The 24727-nt window shown below is 42.7% G+C and overlaps 2 protein-coding genes across 2 annotated transcripts in view; one reads left to right on the forward strand and one right to left on the reverse strand.

The window, feature by feature from the left end:
* Positions 1-5228, reverse strand: part of ANO6 (anoctamin 6) — a 125063-nt gene extending 119835 nt beyond the window's left edge. Inside the window, exon 1 of the mRNA XM_074167612.1 lies at positions 5141-5228. Within this exon, the coding sequence (XP_074023713.1) occupies positions 5141-5228 (88 nt within the window). The remainder of the gene's footprint in view (positions 1-5140) is intronic.
* Positions 5229-5392: 164 nt separating this feature from the next.
* Positions 5393-24727, forward strand: DBX2 (developing brain homeobox 2). The gene is made up of 4 exons (XM_074169131.1): positions 5393-5955; positions 17716-17811; positions 22451-22638; positions 24407-24727. The coding sequence occupies exons 1-4, from the start codon at positions 5619-5621 to the stop codon at positions 24725-24727; spliced, it is 942 nt and encodes a 313-aa protein (XP_074025232.1). The 5' UTR covers positions 5393-5618.

The following is a 24727-nucleotide window of genomic DNA, read 5'->3' on the forward strand; positions in this document are numbered from 1 at the left end:
GTGAAATGCTTTAGCTAAATCTAGACTTCTCAAAAGCCTGACTAACCTGGCAAAGTTTATATTGCTTTCAGGATGTCAGGACTGTAAAAAAAACCCAGCAGGAGGTAGGAAGAGAAGTAAGTGTCAAGGCGAACTGCCTCCTCAGAAATTAAAATGGCAACAACAGGGTGCCCCAAATCTTCTAATGTTGTGGGCTGGATGCCAGTTTTGCTCCTCTCTCATAAAGCAGCTGTGGCTTGCAAGGGTTGGGAGGCTTGCAAGTGGCTTGTGTGGGCAGCTACAGCGGAAGCCCATATCCAACACAAGCCCACCCAGGCTCTCCTTGAGGCTGGTCTTTGCTGCTGCACGGAGAGTAAGACAGCAGTGTAGCTTTCTACTCTGTTTTCTGAACACTGACTACGTCTCCCAATGCACACAAAATATTTCCAAGCCAAATGGAGAAAATACTGAGGTGTAACAGGACCCCAGCCTGGCCACAGTGCACAAATTTAATTTTCCTCTCCTTCCACACCCTGCCCTTTCCTGGCAGGAAACACTCGTCCAGCAAAAGTCTGCACAGTGCAAGTCACCGCAACATTTTTTGGTGTAAGCTATGCTTAAGAACTCTGCTTATAACAGGTTCATGCCTTACATCATGCAGGTGCCATACTTTTTATTTGAACTGTGTCCTAAGCTTCATGGCACACAAAGCAGCAGGTGTAAGCCAGAATAGTTTGGAGATGGTAGTACAAGAACATAGAAATAAGCTTACGGTCAAAACTTAAATCTCTCCTGCAGAGCTGGAGCTTTGCTCCTAGTTTGCTGAGTACCTGTGCTACTTCTGTCATGGTGGTGTCTCTGGGTTGGACCTACCCACAGTAGTTTGCACCCAGGTTATCATAACCTGACAGCAAGTTGCCTTCTCAGGCCAGGATGCTCAGCCTCCCCATATATGATCATCATCAAAATGTCAAGGGAGCCACTTTCGAGTGGAGAGGGGAAATTTAGAGGAACATCTGCCTAAAAGTCCACAGTAGCTCTGCAGTGATGACGCCGCCCAGCCTGAACTTGCCAAGCTTAGCATTATTTTGAAGAATGCACTCTTGCAGACTGCTGTCTACCTTGCTCAGGTTAGAAGAAACAGTGTGAGACATCGACCTCCAAGAGCGTGGAAAATGCACCTAACTTAGAAAATGGCAGATAATTATGTTATTAGAAATGCATTTTGATGCCTAAACCTGGGCATTTTTGCCGGAGAACCTCAGGATCAATGTCAAGAAGTGCACATACATTTTGGTAGGATTCGTGTATTATTCCTTTGGCTAGAATATCACTCCAAAGCTTAAAAGCAGAAGAGTAGAGAGAGCATGGCATTGTTTTTGCTGGAAAAGCAAAGTTGAAAATAATTAATAAGTGAGTTCAAACAGATGTCTCTAAAGTGTCATACACAGAATCCAGTAAAATTATGACCGGGTAGAGCTGCCTTTAGCATGCCTAAGCAAAGAGAGCACTAGAAAAGACCTGTATTCAATTACCTCATCTCTGTCTACTGCAAGCGTGCATCTGTTTCTATATCAAGATCCTCGTTCTTGGCTATATGGAATAAAATGGCAGTAATACAGTATGAGCATCTCAGACTGCCAAAGAGGAACACTGTTTGGAGGCACGGAGGCAGACGGCTCACACCATGTGAGGTCTTCACACCCAGGAATGGCAGGTGTGCTCAAGTTTTTGTGTACCTGATTTTAACAGAATGTAAAGAGCATTTAAATGACTAACTTATCTTCTTAAATCAATTTTAGGCATTTTATCCATGCTGATTGGAGAAGCCTTTGGGAAAACTCGTAGTAAGGAACAGCATAGTGTGAATTTGCCCTGAGCTAGGTAGGACTTTCCCCCCATTTATGTGCTTCTTTTGAATTACAAGGCTTTTCAGCTGCTGCTGTTACAAGGTCCTCGAAAATACATCTTCTGAGATACCTATGCTACCAGTTTCCAACATAGCCTATGTAGTAAAATAAAGGAGCCCCAAGGAGCCTCCCCATTATGCTATAGATACCCTGGAGTAATTTAGTGGAGTGCAGACCTAAACCATAGCTGCTTAAACCTTAAGCAGCTGTCTTAGCCAGGGAGGTTCTTCTTGTCAAAAAGGGCTTGTGACATGTGTACGTAAATCTGGCAAATAATGTAGATGCTGATTGAATCTGGTAGACTGTAAAATAAGGAAATGAATAAAGCATTGATTCTGTTATTTGGGTTTTGTGGTTGACTGCTGCAGCTGATGACTAGCCTTATATTTGGCAGCTCTAGAAGAAAGTTAAGTTATAACATCAACAAGTTAGTAAGAAATTACTGGAAATAGAGTTAAGAGTAGCATCTGACGCCTAATATGCATGCTTCCCGTTAAGCAATGGGAAGGCTTGTAAGAAAAGTTTGAACTAATGGCAGGATTCAGTTTTAACATGAATTGCTACAGGGAAGGAGCTGCAAGGGAGAGACCCCCCCCCAGCTCAAGGATGGAAATGCCATCTGAGAAAGGGCAGAGCTGGTGTAGAAGAGGGATCATTAGGGAGACTTTGATTAGGTTGCACAGATCTTGTGCTTGGTATGTTAAATTAATTGTCTGTCTTAGCAGTAAGACTGTACCCAGGACTCTCAGTGGGGAAGGCGTAACAGAGTGATGAGCATTTCAGGTCCATTCCATGTACCCCATTTTTTTAAGCTCTGCAACCTGAGAAGTGTATCTTCATGTTTTCCAATCACCCAATGCAAGCCAAGATATCCAGTTAAGGCAAACTTTCTTCTTTAGTCTGGTTAAGGTAAAAGTAAATTAATAAATTGGCAAAATCCAAATAGAGAGTAAGTACCTTCCAATTTTGCAGAACGAAATGGAAAGAAATGAGAGCTATTCACCACATGAATACCATCTCTACCTACTGTATGTACCCAGGTAATACACATGCAATGACTTTCCAGGTGCTTGGCTAACGATCCGTTTGTCACACATTTCCAGGCCGCATTCACCAGAAAGGATCTGGGTTTAGGGATGCCACTAGTTTCTACACTCAAATCAGTTCATACTCCAGATGTGAATGAGGAACCTATACTTTCTTGTACTGTGCTCTCCACCTTTTGACAGGTAACATCTCTTGGGTCTGACTGTAGCTGACTATCACATGCCCAGAGGATAAACAGAATTTGCTAGCTACTGCTCAGCACGGCTATAGATGTGTATCAGAGACAAAGTGGTCAACGGCTGCCCTGGTTTAATATGTTCATTCAGTTGTTCTTCCCTATCATCCTTACTTAAGCTCACACAATTGGTTTTAGGACTGCACTGGGAATATCTTGAAAAAATACTATGTCCTGACTGTCTTATTTAAAACCTGGATGAGTTCTCTGATCTGGTTCAAGGTGCTTTGTTGGTACAGCTATGAGAGTGGAGCCAGAAGATGAGCAAGAGGCCACTGATAGATGAAAGAGGGAGGGAGAAAAGCAACTGCTTAAACACACATGGCAATAAATGGGTTGAACTCTGGAGCAACAGACGAAGCCTGACAAAAGTTGTTAACCAATCGTGTGGCAACTGATCACTCTGTTCCACAGAGCACAGCAAATTGTCAAATTCTACATGTGTTGGGCTTATATTTCATAGAAACGTACAACTTGCTAATCAGACTTCAGTGAACTACACAGATGAGATTAACATAATAACATTTTGGCATGAGAAATGGCTTTGGAGGAAACCAAACCCCAAGCCTGTCTTTGAAGGCTACTTTGACAGCCATCTTTTCCTTGGTGAATACCTTTTATTCATGCAGCACAGCTGGATGGACTAACTGTACTTTCCCAAGTGTTGAATTATGGTTTTCAGTATCTCAGGCCCTTGGGAACTCTGTGAGAACTTGGTCAGTGAAAGGAAAGGCAGAATAAATCCTTAAATGTGAATAAATTTACAAGGGGCAATTGGAAAGGTAGCTACTCGCAATGCTCAAAAACAGGTGCCCTCCTGGGAAGACTCGCATTTCTGCATCTTAATATTACAGTGAGAGATATTACCTTCAGATGTACTCTGGGATCCACCAGGCTAGATGCTGTCCTTTTCCATGGCAAGACGCAACTCCAGTCTCAAAATGCTCACAGGTAAAATACTTGCTTAAATATCTTGACTTTACAAAGATAAAGGCCTTCAGATCTGTAAACACAAGTGCTTAAGCTGAGAACAGTTAGAGGATGGGAATGTATCAGGGCAAAACTATCAGATACGCTCATCGTGGTCTTACTCTTCCTCATACAGCCACTGCTGAAGACACAAGGGCCCATGGCAGGAAGCATCCTTGTCAACTCTTAGGTTCCCATTCACCGCCTGTAAAAGCATCTTGGTGCTTTTAGGGGCCAGCCTAGCCAAGGATGTGAAGGAAAGCTTGGGATATCCAAGCGCTTCATTCACATCTCCCTAGGTACTACTTAGTACCACAGCAGTTAAACCATCCTTCTTGTCTGCTGAGGACACAGATGATTCCACTTTGCCAACTGGTTTTAGCTATGAACCACCCTGATGTCCAAGGGCCTATGCTCCTCCTGCTATACAAAAAGAAGGGACACACCTGCTCTAGAGGATTTTGCAGGGAATACCCCTGAGATGAGACTGATGACCAGCTGCTTTGAAATAAAAGGATTTCTCCACAAAACAGGGAGATGCTTTCAGGTCTTTGGAAACAGCACCCAATTTTAACTTTCTGCATGTGTGTCTGAACTGGAAAATGAAACATCTTTGCCACATTACATGGTTTGTAAGAAAATAAATACGAATACGTGCATGGAAGTAGAAACGGGCAGAGCCACCCCTGCCAAAAGGATGTTTACGCCAACAGAAGCACGGTCCCACATCTCAAGGAAAACATGATTAACAGCGCCACGCTGATCTTAATCAGATTTATTGAGACAAATGTTGCAAATCCAGCGTGTGTGTGTGTGTGTGTGTGTGAAGGGGGGGGGGGGGGGGCGGTAAGGGGAAAAAAATAAAAAGGCCAGATAAAAATACCCAGAGGGAGTGAGCTAATGACTATCTTCCCATTACCTCATGGGATCATTAGGTCGACATGATCTCTCGGCGGCCAGCACCGGAGCCACCTCCCCGCCTTTCCCTTCCCTTCCACACAGGTGCAGCCCCGCAGCGGGAGGCGCGGGCCCGCCGCCATGTCGGGAGGCCGGGGGCGCCCGATGGGGCGCCCCCGGCCTCCCGACATGGCGGCGGGCTCAGGGGGGGCGGGCGGCTAACGTGGGGCAGCCACCCCCGCGGCCGGGGCCACTCAGTTCCCCGCCCTACCCCCTCCTTCCCCCGGGGGGCTGCCGGGCAAGGCGGCATTGTTGGCCGCGTCCATCACTCCCCGTCCCCCGGCTGACATAATGAATGCGCTTGGACACACCTTCCAGCCCGGCGAAGAGGCGCGCCGCGTCTCCACCGAGAGCCCCGCCGAGCCTTTCCGCTCCCCTTCCCCTCAGCCCTCGGGGAGGCGCCCCGCAAGCCCGCCCGGCCCCATAGCCCGGCGCCCCGTCCCAGCCCAGTGAGGGGCCGCGGCGGCCGGGCTGGGCTGGGCCGGGCCGGGCAGGGCGAGGGGGGGTTGAAAGCCCTCGCTATGCTGCCCAGCGCCCTGTACTGGGACCTGGTGGGCTCCTCGGCTCTCCTCAACCTGCCCGCGGCGCCGGGCTTCGGCAACCTGGGCAAAAGTTTCCTCATCGACAACTTGCTGCGGGCCGGGGCGCCGCCGAGCCCTGCCCAGCTGCGTCCCCTCCCCGCCAGCCCCGTCCCCCTCAAGCTGTGCCCCGCGGCGGAACAAATTAGCCCCTCAGGGGGTCCCTACCCGACAAGATGGGCTTTTCAAGTGCTTAACCCCGCCGCGGCGGACAGTGGCCGCCTGCCAGCGCGGGCTCCGGCGGCAGAGAGAGGCGGCGTCTTCCCGCCAGCAGCCACAGGTGAGCGCCGTCCGCGTCCCGCCGCCGGGGAGACGGGGCAAAGAAGGGGCTTCGCGAAGGCGCTGGGCCCCGCGCCTCCGCACGGCGGGGAGGGAGGCGGCTCTTCCCCGATGAGCTCGGAGGTGGTGGGAGGCCCCGCCGTCGGCGAAGGAACCCCGAGGCGCGGACAAGGGGGGCCGGGGGCGAGGGGCAGCCGGGCCGGCGCACCTGTGGGTGGTAGCGAGGGACGAGTGGGTTTCACTGCCCTCGGTCGCGGTTCCGTCAGGTCTGTCGGTCCTTCACAGCCCGAAGGGGCGGTGGAAGAGCGTTACCGGCAACGGGAGTCCCGGGAAGAGCTGAAATTCCTGGTTTCGGGAGAAAAAGAGGAGCGGTGCCGTCCCTCCGGGTAGCGGTAGTGCGGGCGGCAGCAGCCCCCGTCCCAGGGGGACAGCGAGGGGCGAAGGGCTGGGGTCTTCCTACCAAAAAGAAAAGTAATTCAAGCAAAGCAGGCAACGTTAGACGTTAAAGCGACGTTTTGAAGTATTTTTTGGGAATGCGTGCTTCTCTCAGCCCTGAAACTGATGGAAGTTGAATTCAAAGTTAATTCATAAAATTCGGTATTAGACTGATCGTGTATATTTTATTTTGCCTTTCCGTTACAATATATCAATTTCAGCGTTCTCTGCTGTCTTCAGAATTTTTATATATATCATCATGCAGTTTTAAGTGTACTTAAAATGAAAATAAACAATCATATTTATTGAAGAAAGGCTTTAAGGTATGGAGCCAAAAGGCTCGTTTTAGAACCAGAATTAATAGCCATTGTTTTCTTCTCAAGCATAATTTTACTTCCGTTAAATCCTACGAACTGTTCTGCAAAATCCAAACCAGTTTTTAATCCTTTAGCATGATGTACTTTAAAGGTAGGCAGGAGAGAGTCAAATAAATGTGCATTAACATTTCTGAATATTCCAAACCCCAACTATATCGAGTGTTAGCTTAAGCATATCAGTTAATTAAACGTGTTTATTTTAACTAACTGTAGGCCAGACCAGGAAATAGAAAGAGTATCATCTTTCCAGAATTAGGTGCATATTCTTCCCCCCGCCTCCCCCTTCCCCCCCCCCCCCCCAAAAAAAAAAAAGCTCTAGGGAAAATGCTAAATTAATGTGTACAGAGCACATGTAAAAGGGGAGATAGCAGATGCCCAAGCACTCATCGCTACAGGTAAACTTTTCCAAAGTATTACAAAAGTTCCCGAATGCTGAGTTTTTCAGTGCTTGCTCCTAGTGATTTGGCATCCGATCCTACGTCTCTTCTGATCCCGCAGCTCCCAGGGATTTCAGAGGGAGCTTTGGGCAAAAGCACCAGGCTCTTACATTTGAGCAGTGAGAAATACTAGGTTTCCTCATGTGTTACGGACTCAGAAAAAAAGTCTTCTGCAAATGTAGATGTGCAACAAAGATATTCTAACAGGGATCTACTAATTCTGATCTGAATTACATGTCTTAAAGTGATGAGGGCTCTTAGGTGTCTGAACTTTCATAAATGTAAATTAGATTGGAACTGTCTGGCCGAGCCAGATTTTGTGGTTTCTAAGGAGTTTCTGGTATAGGCGTACCCTGGGGAACGGTTCAGACTGGGCACTTGCGTTTGTGAGTAAGGCTGGGGTGTCTTGTTTATGCAGTGATAGGGCAAAAGAGTGTTTTGTCAGAATAAGAATTTTAGCCTTCAGGTTCTAATAAAGGTATTTCAGCTAAGAAATCGGTACAAGATAGAGTTTTTTTAATTCACTGATTTTTGTGAGTGTTCACAGATTTTTTTTTTTTTGTGTGTGTGTGAGTTTTTGGAGGAATAAACTCACTTCTATTTGGACCGCCAAAATCACATGGCATTTTCGATAACCTTGGTCTAAGTCTTTAGTAAGACTATTGAACATCATAAAGCAAAATGTTTTTTTAATCCTTTTTTAACTAGCAAGTGCTTTATAGATCACCCAGGGACTCAAGTACTCTAACAAACTAGCTTGGCATAATGCAGGATTTTTAAAATAATAAAAAAAATGCTATAGGAAAGAGAACTAACATTATCAGATTTTTTGCAATCAGTAGTCTGTATTGCTCATGTAGTCCCAAATTCTGGTGAGGTCACCAAAAGTTCCTAGAAAGGAGGGAATATAAAATCATACCAGGGACTGGAACTGAATGAGCTGAACCTTTTTACAGTTCCAAAACCAACATGTATTTGCAGCACCTATCAAGGAAAGACACAAAGCAAGCACTCAGTTTCAGGGTACCTTTTAACACTCCATAAAAGTCCCAAAGAATGAAAATCCTGTGTTCTTTCTGTAAACTGGAAAACTCTTATCCACGGCTGCAAAGGGGACCGAGTGGGATGGCACTCTTCGTCTGTGACATCTGGTCATGGTAGCTTTTCCCTTTGTAACTCCTTAGTAGCAGAGTTTTATCAGCAAGTTTCCCTATCATTTACAGATTTCACAGGATTTAGTTTGATGATTTAAAGTGCTTATCTGCATACATATTTTGAGTTCTCCTCCAAAATTGTCCTAAACAAAAAGCTGAAAAAGTACTCTCAAAGTATCACGCCATAAAATATATCATCTAATGAGTGGGCTTGAAAGAAGCATATTTATGTTGTATGTAAAAGATTAAAATCATCGCTTTCCATCATTACACTGATTTTTAAAAATGAAACACAATTCAATCATAGGTTTTTAAAATTAGTTTATTTTGACTTGAGTACAACTGCGTGAATGAGCAGCATATTACATAAAAAGAAGGAGAAGCAGAAGGAGTGTTACTGCTAGATAATAAACTCGCTTGCCTTCTGCAATGGTGTGCCACGTGGGATTCCCGCAGGCTTTCTGGCATCTTGCTCTGCAGCCCCTGCGCGGGTGATGAAACTGGGCTGAACTGGGCCCACCGGCTCCAGTGGGCATGGTGAGTGCTGTGTTTCTGTCCAGCTGAAACGAGTTTCTCTGAACCTGTGCGTTGTAGGGCCTGATTCTCCTCTTTTAAGACCTTTTGCCTTGGTCAAATATGTGTATAATGCTGCCTTCTGCTTTGGGAGAACTTTCCACACAGTGTGTTTTTGTAGCCCTGGCCAGATAAAGTGTGGAATCTGGTTCTGCTTTTTAAACACTGGATGCCCCAGACTCTGTTCTTCCTGGCTAAAAACTTAAAAAAAAATGCGCTGTTGTAAAGCAGCATTTCCCAGTAAAACTTATAATATCTATGTAGCTTATACTTGCACTGCCTCTTAAAGGACGAGGGAAGCTCCAGATAAAAGTTCTGAGCAAACTGATGGACTTTTAAGTGTGGAGGAAGTCCTCAATTTCTGTTTGCTAGTCTGGGATTTGGTCCCTCTCCTTGAACCATCCTATTCAAGGAGCTCCGTCTCCTTGAATGCTATCATTACTTTCTGGGTAATTTAGAAGACTTGACAGTTTTCCCTAGCGTTTTCTGACATAGGAAAATTATCCAAAGGATGCTGAGATGCAGTCTGTTGTAGCACAGGTGCTTGAAAGAGGGCCATTCCACATCTTTCCTCATGACTTGGTCTCCAAAAGTATTGGCTGACACGAGGTCACAGTTACTTTGCTACCTGAAATTATTTTCTGAAAATCTCTGCTCTTCTCAAGTAGTTTGCCCTGGAGGAGGATGACAGTAAGTGCTTTACAGCCTGAGTACGGTCACAGGTGGTATGACTCTGAAGATGAGCATACGTGGCAAGAACCTGGCTTTCTGCTTTAATCTTGGCGTTTTGATATATTAATGGAGAAAGAAAACTAAAAAGCGCAGTGAAACAAATAAGGCAAAAAGAAGTGAGGTGACTTGCCTAAGGTGATATGGAAAACCGGTAGCATTGCAGGGAAATAAAACCAAGCCTTCCTCTGCTGACTAACTCTTTGGACCAGCATCAGTTTTTCCCCCATCAGGTGATGGCAATAATTTTATCCTGCAACACTCTTATTTTAATCAATAGACTTTATTTCCCATTTTTAGTAAAATCTCATGTGTTTGTGACAACCAGAAGATAGTTGAATTACTGAAATTAGGTGGGGTTTTTTCCCTTCATTTTGCAGCCCCTCTTAGTGAATAAATGCTTATTAATTATTGATTTCAAACCAACTGTCAGCCAGAGTGTGTCATTAAGCGACATGTAACACACTAACTTTCAGTAAAACAATAGGCAGGAAAGAGCTAAGTGTTATTATCTCCTCTCCCTCTAGACTTGCATCAGCCTCTGGAACGTGCTACCCTCACTCAGGCAACAAGTTGTTGACCAAAGTCTCAAGATTTTCCTGTTTTGTTGGTGTTTTCTGGGGATAGAAATTTTCTTTAGGGTGGGGAGATTTATTTGGCATCTTTCCTTACGTCCCGATTGCCAGGAGCATTGAGGCTCCTCCATTGTTTTAAAAGTTTGCCTTTGGAGACAGGGAATTTTCTGTAAGTATCGGAAATCACAAACTGATTTCTCCTTGGTGCAACCTCTTTTCCTGCTTTGCGAACCGTTTCATGGAATTGGTTTGGGGTACACAGCTTACCCTAAGAGTGGGTGCAGAATGGCTTATAAAGGGCAAATCTTTGTCCTCGTTGTAAGGTCGCCAGAGCCAGACTGGTGCCAGCTACACTCCAACCCAGCCACCAGTCTGGCAGCCTGGGCTCCGTGGGGAATACGAGGGTTGGCTGGGCACTGCTCTTGCCTCTAGCGACTCTTGCTGCGCCGTCTCTGAGAAAGGAAGAGGATCCTGAGTTTGGTTCGCAGTAAAGATTTAAGCCCTGCCAGAAGATCTCAAAGCTGTGCTACGACAGCCAGTGATGGGGTTTGTAGAAAAGCAGTTCACCGAGTGGAAACCATGGAATCAGACGTAGCTAGCGACTTAAACTTCTGTTAAATGTATTTTGTATTGCAGAATGAGCTGGTCTTCTGAAATCTTGTAGTATATCCTTCATGTTTTTTAGAAAACACAGGAGAATGAGATAAGTATTAATCTCATCAGGCAAATTCTCTACTTGAGTGCAGATTTCAGGTTTCATTGTACTGTGGTTTTTTGCATCAACAAATTCTCCTGAATTTTGGAAGGCAAGTTCTCTGCCTCTGTTGCCCGCCAAAAGTGTTGTGCATTCTTGTATAATGCAGCTCTGCAAAATAACTCTAATTTTTCTAAATGGTACTTCTGTGGTCACTCATGACCCATAGCAGAATTGGGAAGGTAATTTTTTCAAAATGAAAACAAGTGCAGGTTTTCATTTTGCAGCAGTAGGAGGTTGTATGTATATTAAGGATTTTACCTCTTCTGCATGAATCTTGGACAATTTGGTGGGGTTGAAGTTCCCGCCCCTGCAATCTCACGACTACGAATATCTCAGATTTCAACTTGAAAGAATATTTCCTTATACAAATGTAAAAAGATTAAAATCTTGATTTGTTTAAAAAAAAAAAAAAAAAAAAGAAAAAAAAATAGCAATCCATCGTTTGTTATTTTTTCATTCTAACAATGTTTGGCCAATCTTGAGACTTTTGTCTTGTTGGAGCTGGCAATACTGCAACAAGTAAAGACTGGTCCAGGTAGGAGATTTTAGCTAATCGGTGCATACCCTTGGAATAAATGGTGCATTTTTGCCTGTGGTAAGATTTTGAATTAGGGCTGTAACAATGAAAAACGTCTTGCAGCATATGACCCTAATTTTGTCTTGCTTGACTAAATTATTTCTACACAAATTGTAGTATGTTGAAAATCAAAGAAAATAACTTTAGTGCCTTTATGGCTGAATTTTACAATTTTTTACAGGGTCTTTATGGCTGTACAGAGCATTGTATTCTTTTGATGTTACCAAAGAAGGATAAGAAGAATGTTACAGTAATTCAGCTGTTTATTAAAAAATAGTTGTCTTGTCTAATCTAGTTGTCTAAATGCATTGTCTGATCCATAGTCAATACAGAGAGATGCCTCCAGAGGATGACACAGCTTATCTTCTTAGATGCCTATTTTAAGGTGGTGAATCATGATATAGAGCTACTTATTGCTTCTTGTTGACTGTACAGGAGTCCCAGACAAGGAGGTTAGGCAACACACTGAACTTTTAGACAGAGAAGTGACAGTAATGCCCCTTTTGATGAGAACTGGTAAGCAGAAGGTGCTGCGGCACACTAGCGCATGGGCATCTCCTTCAGGAGAAGGACAAAGCCGGAGACAAAGCTGGCAAATCCACAGCTTTGCCCATCCCCGTCTTTCTTCTCCATAGCAAGGCTGTGTACGAGGCACGGAGAGGGAGGAAACCACCTTTACTGCTGACACCAGGAGACCCATGGAGTCTTTGTCAAATGGTGTGGGGTTTGGTTGTTGCTTTGGGTTGTCACAGAGGTGAAACCTGACTATGCATTGTCACAGGCCTCAGGCACCCGTGTTTCCTCAGGTGGAGAAAACCCAATCCTACACGTATAGCAAATTATGCCCTAATAATAAGGCATGTGAATGATGCCTCTGAAAATAGCTGAGATTACATGAATCACTGTCAAATCTGCAGCGTGACTCTGTCAGCCTCTACATTGCTGTAGATGTAAGGAAACGATGATCATGCTGTTGACACATTTAAAGCCCTTTTTGGTGTGACTGACTACTCTGCTAATTTTTGAAAGCCCCATTGAGACCCAACATAAAAATGCAAGCCCGCTTCTCGCATCCGCTTTTTGTGTAGGATTTCATATTACATATTGAGAACTGCAAAGCCCTTTCTATGAACGTTTGCCAATGTTTAAAAACTGATCTGCATGTGCTGCTCTGGTCTGCCCTTTTGGCTTGGCTTCGTTTGAGCGTTCGTGCAGTCGTGTTTCACAGGAAGAAATGGGAAGCGAATAGATGGTTGCTTTGGGAGCGCAGGAAAGCCAGCTCTGAGGGATGCTGTACAGCAAGCTCTTGCAGTACGTTCTGCCAGGTACGTGTGGGGGTGACTGCCTTTGCTGGGATACGGCAGCGGCTGTTGCTTCCTTCTCGTGGCCAGGGGCTGCCCTTCAGCTGGCTGAAATGCTTTTGGGGTGCACAACTGCTGCTGGAACACTGCGCCCTGAACACAGGAACTGCCTGGGACAGAGCCATGGATCGTTGCAGGACCCAGGGCTTGTGGTTCAGGAGCAGAGATGGTGCCATGTGGCTCAGCTGGACCACTAACCTGGCAGAGCCACTGCTGGACTCTTTGCAGGGAGCTCTTCATGGCATGAAACTTTCCTGCAGCTGTGCAAAAGCCTGCTTTAATCACTGCCAGGAATGGACGTTGGTAGGAAATTAAAGTTTACTTGTGCCCACTTCATGGGCCCAAAAGCATACGAGTTTCTCAAATGAAATGGGATCATTTTAGCAAGAATATTTTAAATTTGCCTGCCGGGGCCAGAGCTCAGGCATCACTGTGGAAAGCAGTTCATGTGGACGTAGCAATACTTGGAGAATTTAAGGGCTGTGTTTACGCAGCTTGAGGTCTGTCTGTTCCTGTGCTTACTCTTTTTTGTTAGTTGGCAGCTTTCTCAGTCACTCTTCAGAGGTGTTGGCTCTCTGCACAGGATTATACCACGTTTTTATCAGTTAACTGTAAAAAACCCCAACAAACTAACAGCACGTGCAGTGACGGAGCCCTGTATGGGCAATACCAGAAGTTTACCGTCAGTTCGCTTTTCCTCAGTAGCCGTTTTTCTGTTGCGCCTTTCCCCTTTCCTGTTGGTTAATGGCCTACGCTATTTCCCAAGTCACTGCACAAAATTAGGATTAGGAAAAGCGAGCAGTGTCTTGAATAATGTACCATTTTAGATATCCACTTGAATTGAATTTTACTTAGGAACCTTACTCTTAAAATGGTGGCTAGTTAGAGGGAAACCTTCTAGTCCCACTGTTGGCATGACTTTTTAGCATGGGAGGGCTTTTGAATTTCCAATATCTTCAGAGCTGGGAGTATATTTTAAAATATCAGTATCTGAGCTAATGTCTGAGTTTTAGCAGTGGGAGAACTTGAGGTCCATTGGCATGTTTAGTATCATTTTATTGTTTGTTTATAAAATGCTTTGAATTCACAAAGGTTAATTTAAATGAGCATTATTACTAAAATTTTGTATGCAGCAATAGTGTCAAAATAATTTACCTTTTGTGAAAAATAGAGATAAATTATTGTTTTCATTTTAGATATTTCATCCTTTTATATTTATGACCTGATAAATTTTCTTTTAAAGCATATAGTACAGTTTTTGGAGTGCCAAAAGGCACTTATACCCTACTCTGATATTTCATTTTCATGCATCTGTGAAGCTAAACTTGTAAAGTCTCACTCTCGTGAAATGCTTAGTTCCACACAGTCTCTGTTTTTATGAGATGGGAATGCTAAGCAGAAAAATAATTAGGTATCTTGAATAGAAATTATTAGGATTTGGCCCATGGTTAATGTGTGCTCCACATGGCTGGAAGCAACAGCTGCTTTTTAGTTACGTTGTCCTTCATTCTGGCCAATAAATACAGAACTAATATTCTGACATTTCAGCAATTTTCAGCCTTATGTGAACGGCAAACAGTGTTTGCTTCAGACATATCATGGCCACTCTACCAGTATTTGTTGGCCAAACTACGTGGCCAGAAAATAATAGCATAGGCAGTGCTTGCTGTGTGTTGTCCTCAGCACTGATAGGTATTGTGTCATTCCTACGTATACATTAAATATATCGTTTGACTCTGAGCAATTTTCATTCTGTTAATGCAGTTTCATGCAGACAATGGAAGCAATTTAATGTAATGAACATTCTCTGCTCTTTCTATCAAAGATAAAAAAAAAATATATTTGTATGTGTTAGGTTGAAGCATAACATTTGTCTCTACATAGGGCTCCTAAGGTACAGTGGAGTATTCCTATATTATGCCATATTTTTTAGTGATGTAACTCTCTGTAAGGGCTACACAGTGGTTTGAGTGCAATAGATAGGACCTGAGGACGTAGTTTGTTATACCTAACGTAGAATTCATTTGTGTATCAGTGTAGTTGGAGCACATTAAAGACTTCCATAAACTAGACATACACATTGTCTATAGGTTTAGGGAGGCATAATGCCATAGTTTATTCCACAGGATCGAGAATAAATCAATCTTGAGAAACGGTCTCAGAAACCACTTGATTCAGAGTTATGTGAGGATATTACCTGCATCTTATTTCTTAAGCAAATGTTCTGCTTTAGTGGGAAATGCACCACGCCAACTGAAAATATAGTTGGTTGGTTGAGGGAATTAAGTAAAATGCCCAAGAAAGCCAGGAGCATGATTTCCATTGACTTGAGCAGAATTAGTGCCGTGATCGCTACTGTTTGCGTCATGGTGCTGTGCTAGTCCATTAAATCATTACCAGCAATTTCCATGCAAATATGTGGCAGGTTTGGGGTTTCCTTATGCAAAATGTCTCACAGTTTGACCCTGATCCATCTCCTGACCTTTAAGCTTGCAGCTTGCTTGTTGAGAGACTTGGTGAATGGAAAAAACCCTATCCTTTCCTATTCCTCTATCTTTATTTGCAGGAGCGTGCTATCTGTCTGAAGCAATAGCTTATTCAGTTCTGGCTGTATCTTGTATCATTCTGAGCACCACAGTATCAAAAAAGAGCAGGGAACGGGAGAGAGTTAAGAAACCATACTAGAGAATATCAAGGACAGGCAAACATGTCTGACAAAAGTCATGTGGCATGAATAAGGTGCTCGAGCAATGATTAAGGGGAATAGGGCATTATAGCAGTCAAGAGACATTTGAGACGTGCTCAAAGGAAGCAAAGAAATGGGTCGTAGTACCTTCTGTACACTAAGTTGTATTTTTAGAAGTGGATTACTTTAAGGGAAACTTGATAATGGCATGAGGAATGTGGCTTCCAAGGAAGGGAGGAAAAGCTCTTCACCTGGGAGTTTGGAAACTACAGCAGATAAATGTATTGTCAAGAACAAGCTCTCATGTTCAGGAGGAATGGCTGAGATTACCTGACAGGTGTTTTCCTTCCCCATCTCCTATGCTTCTTCAGTTACAGTCAAATCCTTTCCAACTTACACACCCCACCAGTTGCATTGAAGCCCCTTGGATATGTAAGAGGTAAAATTTGGCTGCACCTTCTCAACTCTTTTAAGCTCTTCAGGACACAGTTCCACATTTGATGCTCTTGTGTGAAAGAGAAGCCTTAGAATACTAATGTCTGATGTAAATAATTCCTTTTTGTGTTTTGCAAGTATGCACCTCAAAATAGGCAACTAGTTCCCCTTAGTGTATTTATATTTCATTAGAAACAGTAAAGTGTTGATGAAAAGCTATAGTAATAAAAAGCTTATCAGTTTGTTATTACAGTTGAAATTTTCAGCCAAGCTTGTAGGAAATGAGACAAAAAATAGAGGTAAATATTTTCATAATGTTCAGAGTTAGGCTTCTGCAGCAATAGTTCATTGCTTTGGGGGATCAGCAGATTTGAACATCAGAAAAGTTATTAAGATGCCCTAATATGTACTCAGGAACCTAATTTTGGATGATCTCTGGTTTTAATTCCAGTAGAACACTCTTTAAAAATAAAGAACATGGCTTAGATACATTTATCTATTTAGGTATCTTTCTTCCTGATTATTTCTTAACGTTTTAATCTGAGTATGTAGTTACTCTTTTTTTAATTAATGAAGTTATAGAAATTTTGAAAAACTACAGTACAAAGTCTAGAGCTGTTTATTTTCTACCTAAACCAAGACATGAAAGTGACATAAATGTTTTGATGTTGATCACATTTTACAAGTGATCATTACAAGTGATCGTTTTACATTCTAGCAAGCATGACGAATCTATTTTCAAAAGAAAAAAATATTCAGAGTTTCATAGTTGACGAGTACGAGCAGAAATTAGAAGGTAATTAAGATTAATGAAAAAGCCCTTGAGCTTTATAGAAAAAAATTAAGGAATTATTAGATAAGGAAGATCCTTCCGAGATTTGGAAGCACTTTTCAGACATAACAGAGACTTTTGATCTATTGGTTCCAAAAATCCTATGGAAATTTTACCAAATATTACCTGATTCTGTGAAATGATTTTGTAATTTTGTATTGTATGAAGCAGAGCCTTCTACAGTAAGTGGTTTATTTAAATTTAGAGCACTTTCCCAGTGAGAACAAGTTTACTATCAGGATAGCAGAATCAGGCCCTGTAGTTTGTGCCTGTAGAGCTCAGCTGGATCATCTCACTGCATTTTGTAGACTTTTATTCATAAAGGTTTCTTAATTATTGAAGACCTTACTGATTTGAGTACTAATAACAGCATTGGAGTACAAGCAGAAGAGACAGGATTCACTTTTTGATTCTGTTTTTCTAGGGTATCATGCTTACTAGAGTTACTTAAAATAACTTTTTCAGATGCTTTATACTCATTATTTCAAAAATACATTATTTGAACAACATGGTCAATCCCAATATTTAGGAAAAACCCTCCGTAATTATAGCAATTTCAAGAAGTAAATTTCCAATCTGCAGAGTTTCATTCTTATGATAAATACATTGAGAGTTTTGCATATTGTATTTAAGCTACGCATGTAAAATAACCTTGCTAAATTAAAGAGCAATTACTTGGTTTATCATTGTTTGCCTTAAAAATATCACCATCTTGAAAAAAGGAACAAGAACTTGTGGGGCAGGACTTTACACACTGACTTTTTGGAGGACTGTTGTTATGAATATCACCTAAGCTCAATGGATAATCAATTAGATCTCTGCTTTCTTTGCAGCCCTTTCCAAACACTTTTTTCTCCGAGCCCCGCCATTCTACTCAGCATGCTGTGGTGGGTCCTGTCAGCACCCTGCATCCCCCACTGCTTTTCCAAGTAAGTTTTTATGCTTCATCAGTAATGCTTGAGTTATTCTGTAAACCAAAGCAGCAGGATTTAATGTGTTCTGGAAAACTAATTGGTGATGCAATGGCAGCAGCTAATTCCTTAGTAAAATCACAGCAATCCTATTCAGAGGTTTTCCAAAGATTTATCAAACTTAAGTACACTGAGCAATTGTGAGAAGTTTCTAATGGCATTGAGACACCCAGACAGTACTAACCTAGGAAAGCTCCTTGTTTTCAGTTTGCTAGAAAAGATTCTTTAAAATCAGTAACTCCTTTAAAAATCTGTGTCAATAAATGTTTGCAAATAAGAGAAGAAAAGAGCTGAAAGATCTTAAAATGGATGCTGCATTTTAATGCCTGTTAGGGATAAATTATGATTCAGGAAGCCCTAGCGTTATTTAAATAAATCAGTAATTCTTTTTGTAGCAGTCAAATGCATGCACTTGTTTAATTTGATTTTACTCTTTAATTTAGAATGAAAAAAAATTGAAGAAGTAAGTTGAAGAGAATTTTGGCCAGTATATAGTATATGCTCGGGATGAAGACCTGGAACAAACTTCCATTTTATCCAAACCTAAATTTAACCTTGATTGAGAAGTTTACATGCCATAGTGTAAGAATGGATATTCATGATTTTGCGTGTGTATGGCTCAGGAATACAAACAGAAGAGGCATTTCCCAGTCCCTCAAAATGGAGAAAAAGCACGAATCACCTTGCAAATCCAAATGAAAATTGGAGTTTATGCATGCTCTAACATATACTTATTTTTATCACAGTTGCATTCGAAACCTTCCTGACTACGTGCATGTGTTTTATGAATGTTTCAGAAGGGCGGTTGCTAAGTTGAATGATTCTTGACAAGTGAGGCAGCAAATGCTGGCAGTTTAATGAGCTGCAAGTTTCTGAGCACCTCTTTAGGGGGCTGACACTTTCCCACAGAGCGTTTTACATGGCCCCGGCTCTCCCACAATGCCTGACAGCACCATGACCAATCACCACTTTCACTTTACTCATCCACACGCGACCTCACCACAATTTTTCACTGTGCAGATGAACTTTAGGAACCATTTCACATTGAAAAGGCCTGGGCAAGGGTCAGTTGCCCTTTTGTATGGCCATAAAGCAATACTCTATGTGCCAGTCTTTTCTCCTGTCTCACATTCCAAGAGATTTTCTGGACACCATTTAAAGCACTTGACTGAAAAATAAAGCAGTGAATGAAACTGACTTTTATAGACTCATTCTAGCTCATCTTCCCATATAACCCTGTCTACCTGAAAAGGGATTTAGTGGATGAGCTGAGTGTATACAGGGACTTGCTGAATACATAGGCCCATTATCAACTGTGGGGATTGTTTATTAACCAGGACTGATACACTACTATTTTGGAAGTGACCTATTAATTGTCCATTTAACTAGAATGTATTGAATTCAAATGAAAAAATGGAAACCATGACTAAAGCTTTTACTTGCTCCTTCAAGGTGGTCTCTGCCATGAAGGCAAATGAAGATTGTTCCACAGATTAAGAGGACATTTATCACTATATCTTAGGGTACAAAGGAAAGACTTAAAAAAACCCAGAGCAAAACAAAAATCAAACCAGCAACACAGGAAATAGTTGGTAACAGGTTCACATTTATGTCAGCAGAGCACTAAACCTTTTGATGCACGTTCAGAGCGACAGGCTACAAACTGACTTATTTCCTTTTGATGGAATTGTTGTAATGTAGGAATGACTGTCTATCCCACCGTATTGAAAAATCCTTTAATCCACAAACAGAAATTTAGTTTTTGTGTGAATAGTCGGAATGCACTTTGAAATACGGTGTATTCTTACAAAAATTATCTAGGCTAGTCAATTAGGGGTGACTATTTGTTATCCCAAACACGAGTTTCAAATTTGTTGACCCAGTGGCTGTTTGCTAATGCTTGTGAGCATTCTGCTCATCATTAAATTTTGTTTAGTTAGGCCTTTAAAATCAGTCACATACTATGCTTTAGAGTGTGTAGATTCTTCCCTGTTAAATTAGTCTAATACAGGTGTTAAGCTGTACCCTGCATACTGCCTGCACAGCAATTAATTGGTGCCTCGGGGCTCTGGCAGGAGGTTGTTTCTTTGCTGATTGACTGTTAACAACCAGCCAGGCAAGACAAATTTTAAGGGGTCACGTAATCTGGCGTTCTCTGTCCTTGGCTGACAACTCCATTGTGGCTCGAAGGCCAGGAGGCAAGGACCAGCCCTGTTACGCCTCTTCCCTCGCTGGTGTCTCTCGTCCCACGGTGGGGATGAGGGAAAGCACCAGCTCCTCCACTGTCAGACTGTACCTTCCAGTAAACTTGAGAATGGCTGATGATTCATCAGAAACTACTCTGAGGCTGCCTGGAAAAAGGTACCTAAATTCACCAAATTTGAGCAAGAAGGAGAGAAAACCTGCTTGAGGAAGAAGAACAAGTGTTTGCCCCTAGCCTCGTGGGCAGGGTGGGAGCTCGGGGTGGGGGTGGTGAGGGTGCTGTGCACTCCTCAGAGAAATATGAGCCCAGCTTGCCCTTTGCAGAAACCTTCACTGTGACATTTTGACTTTTGTTCTGCAGATAGTTTATGTTGGTTTGGATGGAGTCTGACTGTGTCTCACTGTCTCATAAATATCAGGACAGTAACCAGTAGGTTATGATTTTTGTATCTGATCTCAAACATAATTTTGAAAATTGCAATGCATCTGTATAAATTTTGACTTCTTTATATTGTAACATTTAAAATCATAATAATTACTTTTTGCCACAGGCTGTTATGGGGGACAAATGTAAGGATGGCTTTTTGAGGTGTGGAAAAATTCAAGAAAGCCATGTCTAGCAGAATGCAACTGGGAAGCAGCATTGTATACTTGCTGAGCTTCTAGTCCCTTCCAGCCTAGACAATTCTATGATTCTTTGATTCTTCCTCTACTGGTTACAGCTGGGGGTAGGATACAGGGGTAATGTATGTGATATCAGACCAGTCACACATGCACTACAAAAGTATTTAGTCAACTTTGCAAGACACACATATACAGTTTAGTTTTTCAGCATTATACATACACAGTTCTACAATATCCTCAGTGTATGTGTGTTTGTTTCTCTGTGGGTGTTTAAAGATACACATACCCGTGTGTGTATATATGTATAATATACAGAAGTTGAAAGGTGGTGTAGCCCCCAAGCAACAGTTCGTGAAAGCTGCACCTGGATGTAATTAGTATTTTCAAGGGCACTATATTAAACAAATGTGTTTAATCCCCTCAACACCGTTACAGCTGACTAGAATAGACTTTTTCACAAAAAAGATGTGCAGTCTTTTAGACAATCTGTTCTACCACTGGCTTTGATATGAAAGTGATCAGATCCTTGACAGAACTTGAAGAGCAGCACACCTTTGCAGCTGCTGTAACTATAAACTGGGACGGCAATCTTGGCCCATGTACGTGGGAAGGTGGACAACAGGAGGACAGCTTGCACCTTTATAGTCTGAATTGCACACGATAAGAACTAAAGCCATCTTCCTGGCTGCCCTCCTACAGGAAAATAGTATAGCCATGGCACAGGTTTCTGAGCCAAAGCACAGCTCTTTCCTGGCCTGCTGGCAACTGCCCCATGAAATTACTACATCCAGTGCTTGGTGACAGGCCCTGTTCAACTGGCCTCTGGTACTGCTCCCTGGGCGAGCATCTGGGGAAGCTGGGAGTGCTGGAGGTGTCCCAAGCCTCACCAGGGACTGCTCTCCATACGCCACATCCTTTTAGGGGAGAGGGAGCATGGGAAAGCACTGTGGCTACAGGCTTTATTGGGTGTGAGGAAGGTGAGAGATTTATCTGGATTTGGGCTTTCTGTGCTCTGTATGAGGCCAATGAAGGGACAGCGTGAACACTTCTACTGCGCCACTGCAGCTCTGTCCCCTGGCCCCCCTGTTTTCCAGGGTAGGGTTCCCCTTAGGCATGGATCAAGGGGATGTGATTGGATTCGTTGAAAACCACTCTCCCAGGACTTGCTATGAGATGTCAAAGGATTAGAAACCAGGCTGAAAGGAGTAAGTTCAAGTACCCCCCAAATCCTGTAATAAAGAAATTGCTGTGGTTTCTAGAATAAGTGAGTGAATGGCCAGGGATTTTCTGAGAAATAGTTCCCTCTGAAAGACTTCTGTTAGTAAACAAAACTAAAGAAAGCTTATTTTCTTTGAATTGGTATTGCAGACTACTTTTATCTGGTTCTGCATTTCAGACAAGGAGAAAATAAACTCCTAGGAACACTTATTGCAGTTTACCCAGTGATGATAATGTGCCAAGGAAAGCACAGAAGTTTCTCCCTGACTATATTTGAATTTTACAGTAGCTTGGGCCCTGTGTTACTGTTTCTCTATGAACTCATCTGATTTACTTTTTATCATGTCAAGGGGAGACTTTTGACCACTGACAACGCCTCTGGATCTAAGTGAGGATTTAGTCCTTAATGAACATGACTGAAGCATTACGACACACTTATAACACCAACAAATCAAAAGTGGGACAGTAGTCTGCTAGCATTATAATGCACAGCACTTAATATTTCTCTGATATGTGTTAGATATTATGTGAAACTCTCATCCATTTCCACTAGGAGAGGAAAGTGTCCTGCCTCTTCTGACCCAGGAGTCTAACTCCAAAGCCCGGAGAGGTATATTAAGAAGAGCTGTCTTTTCCGAAGACCAGAGGAAAGCTTTGGAGAAAATGTTTCAGAAGCAGAAGTATATCAGTAAAACAGACAGGAAGAAACTGGCCATTAACCTGGGTCTAAAGGAGTCTCAGGTAAGGAATGACAGAGCATCTGTGACTTTCTGTCTTTTTGAGAAAAAAATCTTTAAAATGGCTTTGAAGGAGGAAAACTGAACAGCACAGGGGCAGCCCGGAGCTCCTTCACTGAGCAAAGACCTCAGTAAATCAGTGGCAGTTTTAACCAAGGAATGCTTAAACAGGTTCCTAGTTTATTTTCTGAAGGTGTACATTCAAAACTCGATTGCTTTGTTTTTGCACCAAGTGGGAGAAACGTCACCTCTGTGTTTCATTTCCAGCTCCCAATTTGCTGTCTGACAGAGCCTCCTCAGGAGCTTTGGGGTAGGGAACGATGCTTCATCCCACTGCCTGATAAGCAGTGATCCAGGCAGAAAACAGCAGAGCGTAGAGCCCTCCTGCATTCTGCTGAGCACCCTTTGCACTTGCAGATGAACAGCTAGTGACAGTGCAATCAACAGCGCTTGCTCTGAAACCATTCTGCCCCAAGAGACAGGCAGCCATCCCTACAGGAAGAATCTTAGCTGCACAAGGAAAGAGATCCTCGGAGCTGGGAGAAACTGTAGAAGGAAAAATTTTGCAGGGTGACCTTGTAGAAGGCTCCCACTTTACTGATTCACATTTCATGGGATTTTTCACGAGTCTGAATTGGCCTGCTGCAGGACTTCAGAGTTTGGCTGAGGGTCTAATACCTCCAAGAAAGCTGTTCTGACTGAACGAGTACGTTAATGGTGGTGCTGAGTTGCGGTAGCTCAATCTGGATTCTCAGGGGCCTGACCTAGCTGCAGATAAAAACAGAGGACTAGGTGCCTGGCCTAAAGAGCATAAAACCTGAAAGAAACTGGAAAAACTGTCTGTGAGGGCATGTCACAGCAGAAAATGAACATGGTAGCTGCTGGCAGGTGGGATTCTGAAGGTGCTGGAGTAGATGCAGATCTCTAGAGTACAGAGAAGCACAGTACTTTTCCTCATGAAAGGAAGAGCAGTTCCTGTGAAGGTTACTACTTCAGTTTTCTGACCAGTTGTGCTGGAGGAACAGTGCCTGCCATCTAAGGCAATGATTCTCAAACGTTTGAAAGTATAGCCCCTTTATCTTCATATCAAGTATCTGAATACCAGAACTAAATGCAAATATTTACTGGAAAGTAAAACACAATATGAATAAATTGAGTCATTCCCTGTCCCCCATTTCTTCTCTTTAGGTAAAACCAGTTCCTAGATGTATGTTTCCCAGAACTTTTCCCAGCATTTCATAAATGCCATTGAATGCTCGTGATCAAGCTTTGCAACTCAAAGTTTTTGAAAAATTGATCTTTATCTCAGATGGCCAGGCTGTTTTTAGCTATGCTTGTGAAAGGGACAGTTGTAGTTCTTAGAGCCTCTTTTAAATAGAAGGCTTCACATCGCCAGTAATATGACTTAATTTTGTTAATGATGATGCTAATCTACTCTGAGAATCCTTTTCTGTCTTAAAAGGATGTTGCTATAGGAAATTGCTCTATCCCTAGCCACTGTCCTGTCCTTTTTCCAGACTAAGCTAAATAATCACCTGTTTGAGGTGGTGAAAGTCAAGGAGAGTATTTGGCGCAGCTGTAGTAAATAGTGATGGGAAAATCCTCAGTGGATGTCAGTCAGTCAGCTTCATGGGATCTGCTATGACATTGAATAAGGAAGGAATATGAAACTAAGGGGATGGAAGGAAAAAAAAACAAAAACAAAAAACCTTGTTAGGGCAAAGTTGCTTAAAGAAAAGAATGATAATAAATTCTCATTAACTTGCAAACAGGTGAAAATTTGGTTTCAGAATCGAAGGATGAAATGGCGAAACTCCAAAGAAAAAGAAGTGCTTTCAAACAGGTGCCTCCAAGAAGAAGGTCTTCAGGAGAACTACCTCTCACGATCCACCATGAATTTTACCTCCCCATGCCCATCTGTGTGGGAAGTGTCTCGAGAGCAGGCAAGTCCAAGGTGGAGGGAGAATTCTCCAGGAAATTCTGAAAGACTGACTAGTACGCAACCACCTCCAAGAGCAAATTCTTCGCAGAGCCCACTGTATTTGTATCCTGACCAAGACACTGCAAATAAGGGAGTTACATCATCAGCCTAA

This window comes from Numenius arquata, chromosome 2 (genome assembly GCF_964106895.1).
Source record: "Numenius arquata chromosome 2, bNumArq3.hap1.1, whole genome shotgun sequence".
Taxonomy (NCBI): Eukaryota; Metazoa; Chordata; class Aves; order Charadriiformes; family Scolopacidae; genus Numenius; species Numenius arquata.

Excerpts from the sequence above, each read along its gene's own strand:
- DBX2 (XM_074169131.1), top strand. The coding sequence starts at position 5,619 with ATGCTGCCCAGCGCCCTGTACTGGGACCTGGTGGGCTCCTCGGCTCTC. Across the intron at positions 5,956-17,715 it reads CTTCCCGCCAGCAGCCACAG|CCCTTTCCAAACACTTTTTT; the intron begins GTGAGCGCCGTC and ends CTTTCTTTGCAG. Across the intron at positions 22,639-24,406 it reads TGGGTCTAAAGGAGTCTCAG|GTGAAAATTTGGTTTCAGAA; the intron begins GTAAGGAATGAC and ends ACTTGCAAACAG.